This window comes from Rosa rugosa, chromosome 3 (genome assembly GCF_958449725.1).
Source record: "Rosa rugosa chromosome 3, drRosRugo1.1, whole genome shotgun sequence".
In the NCBI taxonomy this organism is placed as follows: domain Eukaryota; kingdom Viridiplantae; phylum Streptophyta; class Magnoliopsida; order Rosales; family Rosaceae; genus Rosa; species Rosa rugosa.
This window is the reverse complement of record NC_084822.1, coordinates 44,804,171-44,821,133: the sequence shown is the minus strand read 5'-3', so window position 1 is coordinate 44,821,133 and position 16,963 is coordinate 44,804,171. Positions and strand designations below refer to the sequence as shown.

At 37.8% G+C, this 16,963-nt stretch overlaps 1 protein-coding gene and 1 long non-coding RNA gene across 2 annotated transcripts; one reads left to right on the top strand and one right to left on the bottom strand.

Annotated features, from left to right (window-relative positions):
- Window positions 1–2,748: 2,748 nt before the first annotated feature.
- Window positions 2,749–3,856, bottom strand: LOC133737792 (mavicyanin-like). Its single transcript, XM_062165288.1, has 2 exons — window positions 3,691–3,856; window positions 2,749–3,086 (listed from the first exon to the last, which is right to left on the bottom strand). Exons 1-2 carry the CDS (start codon window positions 3,854–3,856, stop codon window positions 2,749–2,751), a joined length of 504 nt encoding a protein of 167 aa, XP_062021272.1.
- Window positions 3,857–12,818: 8,962 nt separating this feature from the next.
- On the top strand, window positions 12,819–14,191 carry LOC133741043 (uncharacterized). Its single transcript, XR_009861568.1, has 4 exons — window positions 12,819–12,904; window positions 13,056–13,129; window positions 13,370–13,448; window positions 13,740–14,191. It is a non-coding gene; the product is annotated as an uncharacterized LOC133741043 (long non-coding RNA).
- Window positions 14,192–16,963: the final 2,772 nt, after the last annotated feature.

Sequence of the window (16,963 nt, the reverse complement as noted above, 5' to 3'; positions counted from 1 at the left end):
GCACTGACATAAATGGATGGTTAGATTATATTAAATACACTATTAGGTTATTAATAAAAATATTAATTATAAATATCAATTGTTGAGATCATCTTATAAGTGTTAGGTCATTTGCACAGTCGGTGCATAGAATAATTTCCACAACCTCTACACCAACTCAAACATTTAAAAAATTAGATGAGATAGAGTTAAAACAAGAATCAAACAAATGAGAAAATGATTTATAGAAATCAATGAACAATTAAGGGCGTCAAGTTACGTACAGAAGTGAGTAAATAGAGCCTTTAAATACCAACTGCTTGATCGATCAGTTGGGCTAACTCTAGCTATATATGCTAGTTTGTTACAAGGTAGGCACGTACCGAGTGGAAGAAGTGAACGCAGAAACACATGCATGTTCATGGAATTGAAGGCATTGATACATATACATGACCTAGCTTCAGCTTTGCCATAGACTCACAGAGCAAGAGATAATGGCAGTAGCTATATGCCTATATCTAGGTACCAAAATTAAGGTTGGGGAGTTGGAATAGTTCACAACTTTACATACATGTTCAGATATGCCAAGAAAGATAGTTACATATTGAATGCCGCGAATTGAATGAAGATATTGTCCTTAATTACCTCAAATCTGCTTGAGGACAGTGGGAAGAAGCCATGCCAAATCGATCCTTTCAAATCAATTGCGAATTAACTATATATCACCAATTAATTAAGCCCAAAAATAGTTTATATTCTGAAGCTAAATTTGGAAACTTTGGATACTGCTCATCAAGATCGATTTTAAGCGTAATTAACTGCACCAGCTTATATTAATTTATAGTACATACTAAATAATTAAAGAAAGATACTTAAAAACCAACATTTTTTGGTTGCATCGTAATGAGATGCGACATAACGTTCGCAAATCTCATGATCTGTTTCTAATCTTTTAATTACTGGTTGCATGGTGTCATAGATTTGATCGTGATGGCTGTGTTCCTGGTTCTATTATATTTTATATGCAATTATGCAGTAAAAACCGATTTGAGAAGATCTTAAATAACATAATTATGAGATTAGTATATAATTAAGCTAATCATAGAGCAGATTTCAGTTTTTTTTACCCCAAATAGGTAGTAATGAATATATTTCTGAAAGTGGTAGTTGATATTTGTACAGCTGCTATAAGTCGACACAGTCTGTATCGTCACAGGGTATCCATGCATGACAGGATAGACCTAGCTACACAGCAGGGACGACATACGCCATATGGTAATATTTAAGGCCTCTGTTCAATCTATAAATGATACGACCACTGAGATTTGGTCACGACATTCATGTCTAAACTAGGGCAATAATGTACAGTGAAAGTTGTTTCCCCCTTCATTGCTCTCAATATGATCGAATGCATCATTTGATAAACAGATTAGATCCATAAGCTTAACAATGGTGTCTTGTCATTTCACCACGAACCATTATCGTCCTGCCGACAAAGATTGTGTATGGTTCCAACGCGTAAATTTCCCATTTGAGTGCCACAAATCTAGCTAGGCTTAAAGCTAGTTTCACTTATTACATATTGCTTCAACAGTAGTTCATGGACCATATATGGATCCAAATTAAACATCTATCATTGTTTTGGACCAGCGTGTGATGGTTCGTACATTCTCATTTACTTATATATAAAGTCTTAGGGAGTGGAGCGCATGAGGCCGGGATCGGTGAAAACGAAAGCATTAGAACATCATTAGAAAAATATTACTTAGATCGAGCATCTTTAACAGACTCTCTATTTTGGCTCCTTAGTTATTTTGGAGAGGATGTTTAGCTTTTTATCTATTTTAGCAGCCGCACCAGACTCTTAAGTGGCTATGCATTATAACTTTTAGCTATCTAGCTCCTAAATATAGAGAGCGAGATGAGGCTCTCTATAATTTAAAACATTCATTTTAAGTTATTTTATGTAATTTGTAAATACATTTCAATTATTTAATCTTCATTTAAAAAATTATATAAATTCAAAACTAACTAAAATAGAGAGCATTGATGCAGACGTATTTCTAAAGTGGCTGGCTAAAATGACTTTTTAGCTACTTTGACTAAAATTTGACTCAAAAATAGCTAGCATTGCTAAAGATGCTCTTAATAAGAATTAGGTGATAACATATGGATTCTCTATTATTTAGATGATTTTCTTCCTCTTTTGCTTGCTTCACATGTTGACTGTTTTAGTGTTGCATCGATTTTGTGCTCATTAATGTGCAAAGAATAACACATTCATGAACAAAGTATTGAATATCGATATTCTTAATTAGTTAGTCTTAAGATGAAAATACAAAACCCTAACCTAGCCTAAAGTTCAATGACCTTAAGATCTTAATGAGACAATATTATTTCATAATCATGATGCTTAGTCTTGAGGCATAATCATCTAATAAAGATGTACACCGGCCTACTGCAGCCTAGGCTGAACCAAAATTGAAGTCATGCATTAGACTCCTCATTGATTGGAACTTTTTTGTGCATCAACCGAATCATAGCTCACCACTGATAAGAGTTGTCGCTGTAGGAGAGGTCCACATTTGTGGCCAGTGAAACCCAGAAACTTAATTTCGAATGATTCAAATCAAGGCCAAAGCCTTTAACCAGCTATTATACTTGACAGAAATCCGAATAGGTCAAATAACTTAACACCAATTAAAACCAAACAAATTCTATGGGTCCATGACCAAATAAATAAAAAGAGAAGTAAATCCTCCTAAATTATTAGGCAGTAGAGGAAAGGACGACCACAGCCATAGCCATCAATATTAGAGCAGGTATCGCAGCTGAAGATTGGATGGATGGAGCACTGCTCTTGTGTGGTGATTGGCTAGGGCTTGGACTTGGACTTGGACTAGTTGGAGGGGAAACTCTGATGTCAAGCTTCTGTCCACGCTCGCAGTGTTCCTTGTAACCGGTGATGTAGAAGAAGTGGCCAGGCTTGTCTAGGGTAATAGTATCGTTGCCAGATCTGGTTTCGTTAATTGGATCCGTCGAATTGCATGTTTGGTAATGTTTGCGATCGACTTGCACTACACTGTCCTTTCCTTTGTACACAAACACTACATGTATGCAATGTGTAAAAATTGAGGAGTCATATATGTACAGTCTTTGATTTATGCATACGAGTGATTTGTGTCTAAACAAAGGCAAACCGACATTTCAAAAGAACGAAACAAAGTGTATTGTAATCCGCAAATGTTTGGCTTCACAACATTTCACAGGGAAAAAAACAAAACATCTGGTCTGTTAGAATTTGTCCAATCAATACCAAAGCTAGCATGTTAAAATCCATATAGGCCGGCCAGTACGTAGTACGTACGTATAAGACATTAATGTCATGAAGACCATTAATGACTTGGTGGAATCATAACTGTATTCATCATCTTACGAATACAAATAAAAATTGGGTATCCATGTATATATTTATTTCTTTTAAACGAGGACAAAACTCGGTGAATTAAGCTGAGGGTTAAACCACACAGAATATAAGATAAGAAGGGTGCAGAATCTTTCTTTTATATAGATTGAACCACACAAAATATAAGATAAAACGAATCGAAAACACAAAACCCTAGTTTTCGTTAGAGTACATATTTTAGTCTCAGATCCACACCCGTTCATATAGCTTCAAAAATAGGGGGAAATTAAAAGAAAAAAACTTACAGAGAGAGTCTCCAACAGTGAAGTCTTTATCAAGTCTCCAAGCCGTGTAGTTGAAACCTTTATATCTCCATCCCTCAGAGTCACCCACCTTGTAAACGGCACCAAAGCAAACCCCGAAACAAGCCATCACCAAGAAAAATATCATTAAACTCTTGGCCAAAGCCATCGTTAATATTTCACGCAAAGCGATACACAGAAGAAATCAGTTTGATATGTATGGTTCCAAAACCCTGTCTATGAATATATATAAGGTGCAACTTCGGGATAATCCAACTAATAGATCTGCCACAAAAACTTTGTCCTACAAGTTACCATATGAAGGTTCTTAATGAATCTTTGTTATTATCGTGTAATTACTAACGCAATCTTTGGATTAATGATATGCAGGCATCCGTAGGATCAAGTTACTCGTAATGGGATTTTTGTCCATACCATGTACATCGATGATTGATGATAAGGAAAATGATCATTTTGTCAAGGAAAGATCTTATCCTCACAGAAAGAAATTCAAGCTTTAAAGAATAGCCAGAGATCAATTGTTTGGATTTAATAAGACGAGTTAGCATTTGCAGGATTGAAATTTGAGATTTAGGCACCAAATTAGAATGTGAGTGAATAAGTTGATTACCAATTAAAATGACTTATATGCTAACAATTTAGTAGTGATCCGCGGGATCCTCTCCCTTGGCACTATATTAACTTTGGTTGTTCTTGACTTTTAATCTTCTTTTTTTTTTTTTGAAAGAAAGAATTTATTGAAGAGAGCCTAGCTCAGATGGTTATAGTCGATCATAATGGAGTACATCAGTAATACAAATAGGAGCCTGCTGGAACCAAGACTCATTTTGACCTGATTCAAAACCAATATTTGCAAGTCTGTGTGCAACTCGGTTGCACTCTCTGGGGGCAAAACTGATTTGTGCTTCCTGGAACTTCATCTGCAGGTCATGGATGTCAGCAATGATGCCTGCATACTTTGAAAACTCATATTGAGGATGTCTGATTGCTTGGACTGCAGTAAGGCAATCAGTTTCAATTGTGACAAAGGGAAGCTGCCTTTTGGCAACAAATAGCAATTCATCGCATACAGTGGCATAGTTTGAGCAAGTGCCTTAATAAGGACTTCTTTACCTACACAGCTTAGGATCTTGGACTTCCAATTTAGTAGCTTTTTGATGAGCTTCTCTTTGATGTATTGAAAGTTTGCAATTTTGGATTTACCCACACGTAATGGCAGCTAGCCCCAAGTATCTGTCATGTTCATCAACACAATTTACCTCAAGTACTGTAGCAAGTTCAGCTTGTAGCTCTTGTGGTACATTCTTGCTAAACAACACACTGCTCTTCTGGTAATTGACTTTTTGTCCAGACGCCTGCTCATATGTGTTCAGGATAGCTCTTACCCGAAGACATTCATGTATTGAGGCCTCACCAAATAAGAAACTATCATCTGCAAAGAAAAGATGGTGAAGAGTAGGGGCTTGAGGACACATTTTCAAACCCTTGAGAAAACCAGACTCAACTGCTTGAGATAACAAAGCTGAAAGTCCTTTTGTACAAAGTATAAAAAGGTAGGGTGACAATGGATCACCCTGCCTAATTCCCCTGGTTGGGGTAATGCTGTTAGACTGTTCCCCATTGACAATAATAGCATAAGTGATAGACTTTACACAACTCATCACCATACTAATCCATTTAGAGTCAAAACCCAACTTAGTTAATATAGCCTGCAAAAAATTCCATTCAAGGCGATCATAAGCTTTACTGATGTCCAGTTTGAGGGAGAAAAAGCCTTCCTCCTGATGTCTCAATTTATGCATAAAGTGTGCCACCTCAGTAGCCACTAGGGTGTTGTCAGAAATCAAACGACCCAGAACATATACACTCTGCAAAGGAGAAATAATGTCTGGAAGCCATTTCTTCAATCTATTAGCTACAACCTTGGAACTAATTCTGTAGATAACATTGCATAAAGCTATAGGACGAAAGTGAGATGCAGTAGTGGGGTTTGCAATTTTTGAAATTAGGCACAAGTGTGTAAAATTTGAAGCAGGCCATATCTCGCCATTCTCAAGAAAGTTCCAAATAGCTAGACACACATCCAACCAACAATATTCCAATACTTTTGAAAGAAAAAGGGAGACATACCATCAGGTCCAGGACTCTTTGAAGGGTGCATTTGAAACAACGCATCCGTAATTTCATCATCAGAGTAAGGCCTCAATAAATCCTCATTCATGTGTGGAGCAACTTTCAGTCGAGTTGCCCTAAAAATCTCAGAGATTGCAGCATCACATGTGCCTTCAGTAGAGAAGATGTCTCTATAGTAATTTAGGAGCAATTGTTTAACTTCATCAGGATCAGTGGTCCATTCATTATTGTCAGTGAGCAAACCCTTAATTGTATTCTTGCATTTTTTGTTAGAAGCTTTACGATGAAAAAAAGCAGAATTCCTATCACCATCCTTGAGCCATATTACTTTGGATCTTTGCCTCCAATATTTTTCTTGATGAGCAAGTAATTGGCTACGTCAGACATGTAGTTGTCTCTGCTCCTCATATTGCAATGGTGAGAATGCTTGACTTTTATTCTTATGTACAATTGTACATCAAATATGTAAAAAATTACTGTTGCGACACCCTAGCAAAAGATATTAAAACTCATTAATTATTGTGCTCCACAAGACAAACACGGTTTATTTAGCAACAAAACAGTAAACATTGTTTAATAAGGTTAGAAAACATAAGTTTTATCTCTTTATCTTCTAGTCTATCTTCTATCTCACTAGTATTATTCCTCGTCTCAGTGTTCTTTCTTTTCTTCTTTCTCTGCAACCATCATAGATAGATTAATAGATAGTAAAGTCTGAAAGTTCGTCATTGCATCTGGATTAGACCAAACAAGAAGAATGAGAGGGCCTCCGAAACATGCGGAGCGACCCCGGAAGGCGAAACCTAGGTTTCGTGATGGCGGCGGGGAGGCTCGTGCTCTCCAGACCGGACAGTGGCGAGACGATGGCAGCATGGGCTTGGAGAGATTAATGTTTCTCCTGTAGCGACGCTGGGGTCTCGATCAAGGATTTCGAGGGCTTTGGTTGTAGTACCCAGGAAATTCGTCATTATTTTCCGAGAATTTTCCGGAATCTAAATTGTGGTTATAGGACGGTTTCATGGTTCGTGGACCGAGCGAAAGTGTTTCGGACGAATTAATTATTTGAAAAGTATGGTTTTAGGGGGGGTGCAAAGGTTGACTTTTTATATATTGAGATTCTCCGAAAACTTCCTTCATGAAAGTTGTAGAGCGTGTCGATACGAGTTCGTGGACATGTGGAACGCGTCAATCGGAGTTCATATGAGAAAGTTATGGTCTGCGGAAGTTTTGGGAAAGTTCTATAAATAGGAGTTTCCACTTTTGGAAATTTACTATTTCCATTTTACTTTCACCATTCCGGAAAATCACCAGAAACGCTCCGTTCTCTCTCCTCACTCGCGTCTGACCCGACCCGAACCAGGTGATCCGACCCGGTTTTTCCGGCGACCTCTAGCCTTGAAACCTGCACAGAACGATTTCATCTCTCTCGTGCGGTCGTCTCTGTGGCAGCCTCTTGCGGCGATTCGTGGTGGAGGAAGTGCAGCAAGGCGGTGCAGTTTGAGGATTTCGGACCCAGTCGGAAATCCTTGTTCCGACGTCGGCGAGGCTTCAAGTCTTCTTGGTTGAGCTCAGAGCAGCCTACTTGATCGATCCTTGGTGGTTGTTTGGATCGATTTACGTGGAAGTTGGTTCAACTTGGATTGAACAGTAATCCACAGCTTGTGAGGTAGTTTTCGATCTCTTATGCTTGTTTTCTGACTTCGAGCTAGTTATGAAAATTCACAAGCATGCTTAGATGAAGCTTTTTAATGTTGAGAGTTTTGTGAAATAATGAGTTTTTGGCAGGAAGCGGTGCGCCACCGCTTGTGGTGGCATTCCGGTGGTGTTCCGGCCATGTAAGGGACTATTTTTGGTATTATATATGTTCTACTCGTTGATACGAGCGTTTCGATATATAATATGCAAATTTTGGAGTTCGAATGGATTTTTTATGATTTTTACCGTTTCATATCGGTGAAATTATTCGATCCGTGAGGATCCGAGCATTCGATCGACTTGTGGTTTGGACATATCGATCGTGGAAGTATTCCGGAGATATTGGGTGTTATTGGATGTGGTTTCACCTTAATTGGCGTCACTTTGGGAATTTTGGTTCGATTTAGGGTTTCGAACATTATTCTTTGTGATTCGTTAACTGAATCAGAGCTGTAATTTCTTAGGTACGTGACGAGGTATTCTTTGGACAGCTAATTTGGGTGGTTTGGCTGCCTTGTTCTGTATTGAAGACGCAGCGGGAGTTTCAAGGTGAGTAAATCTCACGATATTTGTTATAAACCTAATTACCATATTGTCTTGGAGTTATGAGATTAACTATGACTATAATTAGTATTAGTGGCATTTATGAGTGGATGACTATGTTTGTATATATATATATTATGGGATATATATATATATATATATATATATATATATATATATATACATATGTATTCATGTATTAGTGGCTTCGTGATGAATCTTTGTGATGATTGCCTTGTGAAGCTTATGTAGGAATATTTGTGTAATGAATCGTTGAATCAGTGTGATGAATCTTTGTGATGATTGTCATGTGAAGCTTGTGTAGGAATATTTGTGTAATGAATCGTTGAATCAGTGTGACGAATCTTTGTGATGATTGCCATGTGATATCTGTGTGATGACCGGCGAAATCTGTGTGATGATCAGCTGGACTATTGATATCTGCGTGATGATCAGCTGGACTATTGATATCTGTGTGATGATCAGCTGGACAATTGCTATCTGTGTGATGATCCTCAGGAATCTGTGTGATGATCAATAGGATGTGTGATGAACCGCGGAATCTGTGTGATGATCAGTAGGATGTGTGATGACCCGCGGAATCTGTGTGATGATCAGTAGGATGATGGCTATCTGCGTGATGATCGGTGGAATCTGTGCGATGATCAGTGTGATGACTACTCGGTGGCGGAGCTGAATTGTTATTAAGTTAACAATAATCGAGAAGACTGCTGTGATGGCCGGGGTTACCTACGAATGTAAGAGTGTGAGGTTACGATGATTACTATGATTTGAATTGTTTGACTAGTGTGACCTCCTGAACTAAATTATATGCAGGGGTTACCATGAATTGTGTTGCTTGTTTTGGAATGTGATTGCCTTGTTTCTTCTTGATTGTATTAATTGATGGTTTGATTTACCTTAAGAGCCATAGTGGTGACGAATTGTACTCTGTGGTGAGGATAGGAAGGTGCATTGTTGATTTTCACCTTTGATGTCATGTTGATGACAAATGCTCCTAGTGGGGAGGGAATGAGCGTGGTTTGGGATTCGCCGTAGGGCGTTAGAATGACATCAAACATTGCTTGAGGAAGTCTTGTTTGATTGAATTTGTGTAATGGGACGCTAGTTGAGAATCTAAGCATGAGGCTGTAGTCACCAGTTGACTTATGTAGGCACGATATGGAAGATTATGGAATTGATGGCCGTAGGTGTGAGCTATGTGTATATCGTGTTTAGGTTGAGGTGACTTAAGAAATGTGTTTTGCTTTGTGGTTTTGAGTTTACTCATACGAGCTTCATAAGCTTACCGGGTTCGTTGTGTGGCAACCTGGTGCACTATTCAATGGAATTATGTAGAGGTTAATCCTGCAGGTAAGGGAAATTGTGGTTGAAGCGGAAGCGGCATCCTTGCAGCTTGACGGTAGGAAGCCATTTTTGTGACTTTACTGTTGATAAGGACTTCCGTTGTGTAGTTAACTCTGAGGAGTATTTAGGTTTTATCTTGTTGTTGACAATTTAATTCGTAAGCTTATGTAATATATGACTCTGTGGGCGGGTCAATATTGATATAGTGGGTTCAGGGCATCAATATGTATGTTGTATAAGGGAAGATGTCTCCATGTATTTTGTATTGATGACTGAACGATCACGCATGTATAATTATAGGGTTATATATCGATTTTTATTTGTGTTAAAAATCAGGGGCGTGACACTGGTTGAAGCTATTCTCAACTGAGGGTGATGTTGCGACCGTGGCATTGAGGATTGGGGTGGAGCGGCGACGTTGGTGTCGACGCCTGCATATTTGGGGGCGGTGGCAGCGTGGCTCGCACTACTACAAAAATTCAATCAGACGACGCCTCTCACACGACGTATCATAATTTTCCGTCGTCTGATTGATTTTTATGTTTTCAGACGTCGTTTTTACAAAATTTGTCGTCTGATATGGACTTGTGAATTAGTTCAGACGACGTTTAAGGAAAAAACCGTTGTGTGATGCTTAAAAATTTGAGCGGCAACTTTCCCACCATGTAGGTAGTGCCAAATCCCATCTGAAACCCCAACTTTCCCCCCAACATGTATTAATCAGACGACGAAAAATAACAAAACTGTGGTGTGATCAGTATGTTTGGCTGAAGGAGGGAGATTTCCCACACCACAATTTTTCTCCAACTCCCGAAAGAGGGAAGTCCAATTAATAGGATACAACCCCCAAATTTAAATGGCTTCATTCAGACCACGTTCTTACACAACAGATCTGTTGTGTGAGTCCTTTTCCAAATTGATAGGGCATTAGGGCCTCACAAATCTAGCTGAAACCCTAACACGTACTTCGAGCAAAAAACATAACAAAATAGCAAAACCCTCTCTCGACAGCTAGCGCCTCCCTCTATCTTGACTCGTCTCACCGTCGATTGACAGACCCAAAAACAAAGCCCTCCTCTTTGGTTGATTCTCTTCAATTCTGTAACTAGGTTTTGATTATTACGTCTTGTTTTCAGTTGGGTCCTATCAAGTTTTGATCTTTTTGGTGTAATTATCATGGGCTAAGCTTTCGGCTTTTTAATAATCTGTGAATATGCTTGATTCTGTTCCTCCATGTTGATTCTGTTTAATTATCTTCTGGGTTGCTTAAATTTTTGTTTATGTATATACATATGCGGTGATGATAATGAGAAGCAGATTTGAATATTTGATTTCATCATCTGAGTTGTTGTTCTTAACTGGTAAGACACCGTATGAGCTATTATAATACTGGGCTAGCAGTTCGGGCACACAAACACAGAATTTTATTCTTCTCCAACTCCTAAGAGCTAGTTGTTACTGTTATGTAGAGGTAAAGTAAAGGATTTACACATGTTTGGATTGATCTGAATCAAAGAGTCTGATTAACTGGTTTTAGCTAAGCTAGGAATGAAAAAGCTGCATATGCATAAATTTTGATGGGGTTGGAATCAAAGAGTTGCGTGAGGGTTGTACAAGGCACGATTCTAGTTGTTCAGGTTTGTTGATTTGTCTGAAGGTTTATACTAGCAGCTGGGTTATAAAATTCCTCAGGACTTATGCATCTTTTGTATTCATAAAATGATTCACTGGGATGATCCCCCTCATGAAGTCGCCCTCCTTTGTTCTAAATGTCCCCGGAAAACCCCAAAAGAAAACCTTAACATAAGTGAAACTCATACTCAATGGGGTTGAGTTTAGGTTACTCTAATTTAGTTTAGGTTATCCTAATTTTAACCCAGATATTGGGTTAATTACTTCATGTCAAACCAGAGAGGCAGTCAACCAAAAATCCAGTCACGAACTTGTGAAACAGAAGAAACCTAGTTGAGCTGGTCGCTGTGACCAGCTCCATAGCTATTTTTGCCCGAACCAAACTATATGTGACATGTACCTCATGGTTGATTGAACAAAGTCAATTTCAACTTGGAATATAGCTCAAAAATAGGTACCACGCTACTTGTAAGATATAGAGCCATGCCTATATTTATATTCTTAGGGTCAAATTAGATACTAAAAACAAATGAATCTCTTTTGGGGTAAGATTTATCTATAGACATCGAAGTCCTTTTCTTCATTTGATCAGATTTAGAACTGATGAATCCTCCACCAATAGTACCCCAAAGCTCGTTATCACTTTAAACAAAGGCCAAGGCCAGTTAAGTAGTTCTTCAATCAACCACATCTCTTTCAACTATATATCTCTTTCAACTTCAAGCTAAAATTTCTTGATCAACTTGACCTCAACCTCATAATATTGATTTGAATAAAGCCACCACATGACTAGCTAGTTGAAGAGCCATTTTGGATTTGATCAGATTATATATATAACATCTAATTTAAGTAGCAAAGGTCTTTAGTATAAATTTCAAGCAAATCATTGAAGATATTTAAAAAATTACAGTAGTTTTTAATAACCGATGGAACACGACTCTATGAGTTGGGAGCTACTAACGTCTACTGTACCTCTCTTAGCTCTAAACTCAACAAATTAGTTTGTTGATTAGTAATTTGAGTAGAGTTTGGTGTTAAGTAAAATAGCTTAATTTTTGGTAAAACAACTTTTCTGATTTCATTCATACGAAAGCATGGGTGTGGCGGCTGAGTCACGGGAAAAACTGATCATATTTTGCTTCCACGTGATCGATCCTCCTGAAGACCAGCCCTCTTTCATAAGCTGAAAAACTGTAACCATGCAGGAACGTGATCGATGCATGAACATGAAAAACTGTAACCATATTTTGAAAGATAAGTTACTAATGGCTTGAAAAAAAAAAATATATTCATGTTTATTTAGAGCAGCTGTACTAGGGGTTCCAGTCAAAACGACCATTAAAGAGGGTCGTATATTAATCATAGTGACTTGCTTTCGGACTTATACTACTTTCAGTGGATGAATACTTAAAATTCAGCCAATTTATATGATGCATTTGGTTTAGTTTCTCCTTTTTTCCTTTCAATGAAACATGTGTGTGTATTAGGATATCATGTAGCTGCTAGTTTCCATGTTTCCTTGTACTTCGAGTTGCATTAACAGTTATGTATCCTTCCAAGAGGTACTTGGGCAATTGTTACTAAAGTCCATCTCTCTGCTGGCCCAACAGTAACGACTCTGCCCAGCTGGTTGAAATATTCTTGTCTTGGCTCTCACTGACATTTAAAAGCTGCTTGTTATTATTGTAACACAACTGTCATGAAATTTCAGGATCTGTAAACAGAGGAAATTAAGCTGACATTTTTAGTTCTGCAGGATGTTGATATTGATGAGGAGGTTGATGTTATAATTTCAGAGTGGATGGGATACATGCTTCTGTATGAGGTAGCTATCAAAAGTTTTGCAAATTATATTTTTAAGATGTTGGTTATTGGATTGTATAATTACTGCTAGTTTATAATTGTGCCTCTAAATTATATACATGGGCATATATGGTTCAAAGTTATTTTGTTGACATGCTTACTTTTCAACACAGAGGTTGGAAGTGTCATTACAGCGAGAGATCGCTAGCTAAAACCTGGAGGTGTTATACTTCCTTCAAATGCAATGGTAATTTTCTTTATCTCTTTGGTCTTTCGATTGTTGTGACAGTACATCTTTAGTTATGAGATGATCTATACACGGTTGCTGCTTTAATGTCATTGAATTGACAATCATTTCAACCTCATATGTCGTTAACTTGTGGATTATCAACTAGAGTATGCAGCTTCGTCAATATATTTTTGTACAACATTAGATGCTAAATGAATTTGGTTCTGTCATGCTGATTTTGTTGTTGAATGCTTGCAGTTGTACATAGCACCTATCACACATGTTGATAGATAAAGTGAAAGCATTGATTTCTGGCAGAATGTTTATGGAATTGATAGTGAGTACACACCTTACTTACTAACATGATAATCAGTTGTGAAAATGTTTGGAATTACATGGATTTGGTTTGTTGGGTCTGTAAAGAGGATGCTTTTTTGCGATGTGTCGAGGGTTTTGGGAGTTCCTTTCCTTCTTGTATCCTTGTTAATTTGTGAAAGCAGATCCATTGAATATAATTGTTTATTCAATATATATCTTTGCCCATAGATACTGAATGAGGTTGCTGAATCAATAGTTTAAACCCTATTCAATATACAGCTTTCATCTTAAACTGGAATTCATGTTGCAGGTTTCATAGCTATGCATGCCACACTTGCCAGTCGCAATGTGGACTGTTGTTTGATTCCAGATTCCCCCTTATTTCTTGAAGGACGAGGTGGACTTTTTGAGTTCATTGAAGAACGACTCAGAAAATGGACATATGGTTATTGTGATTGCTGAGGGAGCAGGACAGGATCTTCTTTCAGAGAGCTTGTAATCCATGAACCAGCAAGATGCTTCAGGAAACAAGCTACTAAAAGACGTTGGGTTATGGATATCTCAGAGGATCAAGGTGTTACTCGCAATCTGTAGAATTAGTGCTTGGGAGCTTCCAAAGCTAGACTCCAATGAGGCCATGAGAGCAGCAAAGCTAGACTCCCTAAGTAAATTTCTGGATGTATATTGCTAGGAGAGTAGTATTAGATGTACTCCTTTTGTAGATGAAAGATTACCTTTGCACAATTTATTTTGGTGCATGATGTGGATTATAATAATTTCTTCTATATATTGATCAGCTACTGTTAATTGGATCATTTTTTATTTCACTTTCAGCATATACAATGCATTGAATCATTCTATTAGGACAACAATAACCACAAAAAAACTGTCGTATGTGCACAATATTCACAATGACCCAAAAATAAAAACTGTCGTTTGAATATAAAATAGATAATGGATACTTTGAAAAACTGTCGTCTGAATGAAAGTCACACAACGGACACAAAATAACAACTGTGGCCTGAACTCAAAACAGATAACGGATGCTTTGTAAAGAGCATTGTGTGAATAAAACTTACACAACGGCCGTAAAATAAAGCGACATCTGAATCGCAATCACACAACAGTTTCTAAAGTCGCCCGTTGTTTGAAGAACAGTCACACAACAGCTAATGCTGTCGACAGGCTGCCAGGATGTTGCCGACATGCTGCCGATCCCTTCACACGACGGTTCCCTACAATCGACATTCATCAGACGGCGCCTCGATATACGACGGTCAGCCTCCATATCAGACGACAGTTTTTGCCCGTCGTCTGTTTCAATTTCTGTAGTAGTGTCGGTGCCTTCGGTGGTGTCGGGCTGGGACGTCCTCGGCCCAAGCAATGGGGATGCAGGTGTGCCACGCTTTGTGGAGGCAACAGGTGGACCGAGGTGGGTCTCTCAAGGGCCGACGGTGACTGGGCCGATGGCTGAGACCGGTCGGATGCTGGAGGTCAGTGCGGCAGAAGGTTCTGGACAAGAAGAAGTCTCGGAAAAATCGACGGGCAACCTTAGTTTCGGACTAGGTTTGGTCGCGAGTTTGACCGGGCTGGTTGCTGGGCCGAAGGTTTATGAGCTGGAGTTGACTGGGCCTAGGGATGCTGTTTGTGGGCCGAAGGCAGGAACTGGACCTATTTGGCTCAAATATGAAAATGGGGGCTATATGCTGCAAACCTTCAAGAAGAGGTCGAGAAGCGACCTGATGCTGAGGTTGTTGGTTACTAAGGAGGCTGAAGATGATATTGGTTCCAACCCTACGGGGAAGGGAGTAGCGTTTTCTTAAGTTATCTAGGCTTTAGACATTCTGGACTCAAGCCTTTTGATGTAGGGGTAATTTCTATAAGTTTTTCTAAGATGTTTCTAGTTGATATTTGTACCACAATTGCTTGATTGGCATATTAGACTAGATGAATATTTGTTCCTTAGAGAGCGAGATTATTCTTGCATAGTTTAGGCTTGCTGTTCAGCGAGCGTCCTAGAGATTTTAATGGGTCTAGTTGTGGCTTGGATAGGTTATCCGGTTTGTCCCGGGAGTCTGTTTGTAAGTTCTGTTAAACTCTGACCTGCTTTGATGGCTTGATTACTAATGCAATCAATTCCTATTCAAAAATAAATAAATAAATTAATAGATAGTATTTTTGTTTCCGCTTGTCTTTATTGGGGACTTTTTCTTTATGTACTACAACTATTTTGTTTATACCCCAATCAAGGTTTGAGCCACCCTCTTTTCAAATCCTACCGTTTGGACCTCCAAATTTGATATTTGAACCTCTCTTACTCATTAAACCTCAAATTCACTTTTTTGAATACTTAAAAAGCTAATTAAGTATACCTCCTTAATTTTACCAAAACACCCTTGAACAATTAAATTTGTATCTTCAACAATTTGTTGTTTTTTTTTTATCTCTATCAATTTAACCACAAAGAATTTTGTAAGGGAGCCTACATTTTTTGTGTACTTCCATCCCGTGGTGGAACCAAAAATTGATTCTTTGAGGGGCCGAACAAGTAGACAATTATGAAGATGGACCAAATCATAGTTTTTGTTTTTGTTTTTTTTCAATATGAATGGTTTTGAAAAAGACTTTAGTTCTGCAATAAATAATAATAATATATAATATATTGATTAAATCTACTTAAAAGGAGTTGACCTTAGATCTTAATTAGTAATAACTATATATACCAAAATATTCAAAGAATTTAGTTTAAGGAAATTTCAAATTAGATTTATTTGAATTTATTTTTGTATTAAATGAGGGAGCCATGTATAGAAATTAATTATTTTTACTTAATTATTTTAGGTAACTTATTTAATGAGAGAGGTAAGAAAAGTATTTATTTATTTTTTCTCTCTTTGTCCTTATTTGTCTTTTCATATGAGTTATTAAAGTCTAATAAGAGTTGAAAAAAAAAATGGAGGTCAAAATATCAAATTTGGAGGTCTAACTAGAATCATTTTTTTTTTTTTTTTTGCACTGAATTATAATATGTAATGAGTATGACTCTTTATTAAGATTATTAAAATTGTATCGGTGGGTCGTGACATGTTGGTTAGCTAGCCTAACTAACACCGTGGAAGTCATGAGTTCAAGTTTCACTGACATCAGGAGTGGATGGGGTGTTACATTGTCGTTCAAACCTAGATAAATAATTCATTGTTTACGCTATTGCCATTATGAAAGTCTTCCGTTATAATCTTTCGTCGTAATCAGCAAAGCATTTGACATCTCACACATTAGATTAGAGTCCCAATTTTTGTATACAACACTAAAACACAAACCACATAAAAGTATAAAACCATTGTATTGAACAACATCAACAGAGAGAGAGAGAGAGAGAGAGAGAGAGAGAGAGAGAGAGAGAGAGAGAGAGAGAGAGAGAGAGAGAGAGAGAGAGAGAGAGAGAGAGAGAGAGGAGTGAACAAATTTAGTGTGAAAATAATAAACAACAAGTGAGATGATAGAAATTTATAGAAAGTCGTTGTGATAAAAAAT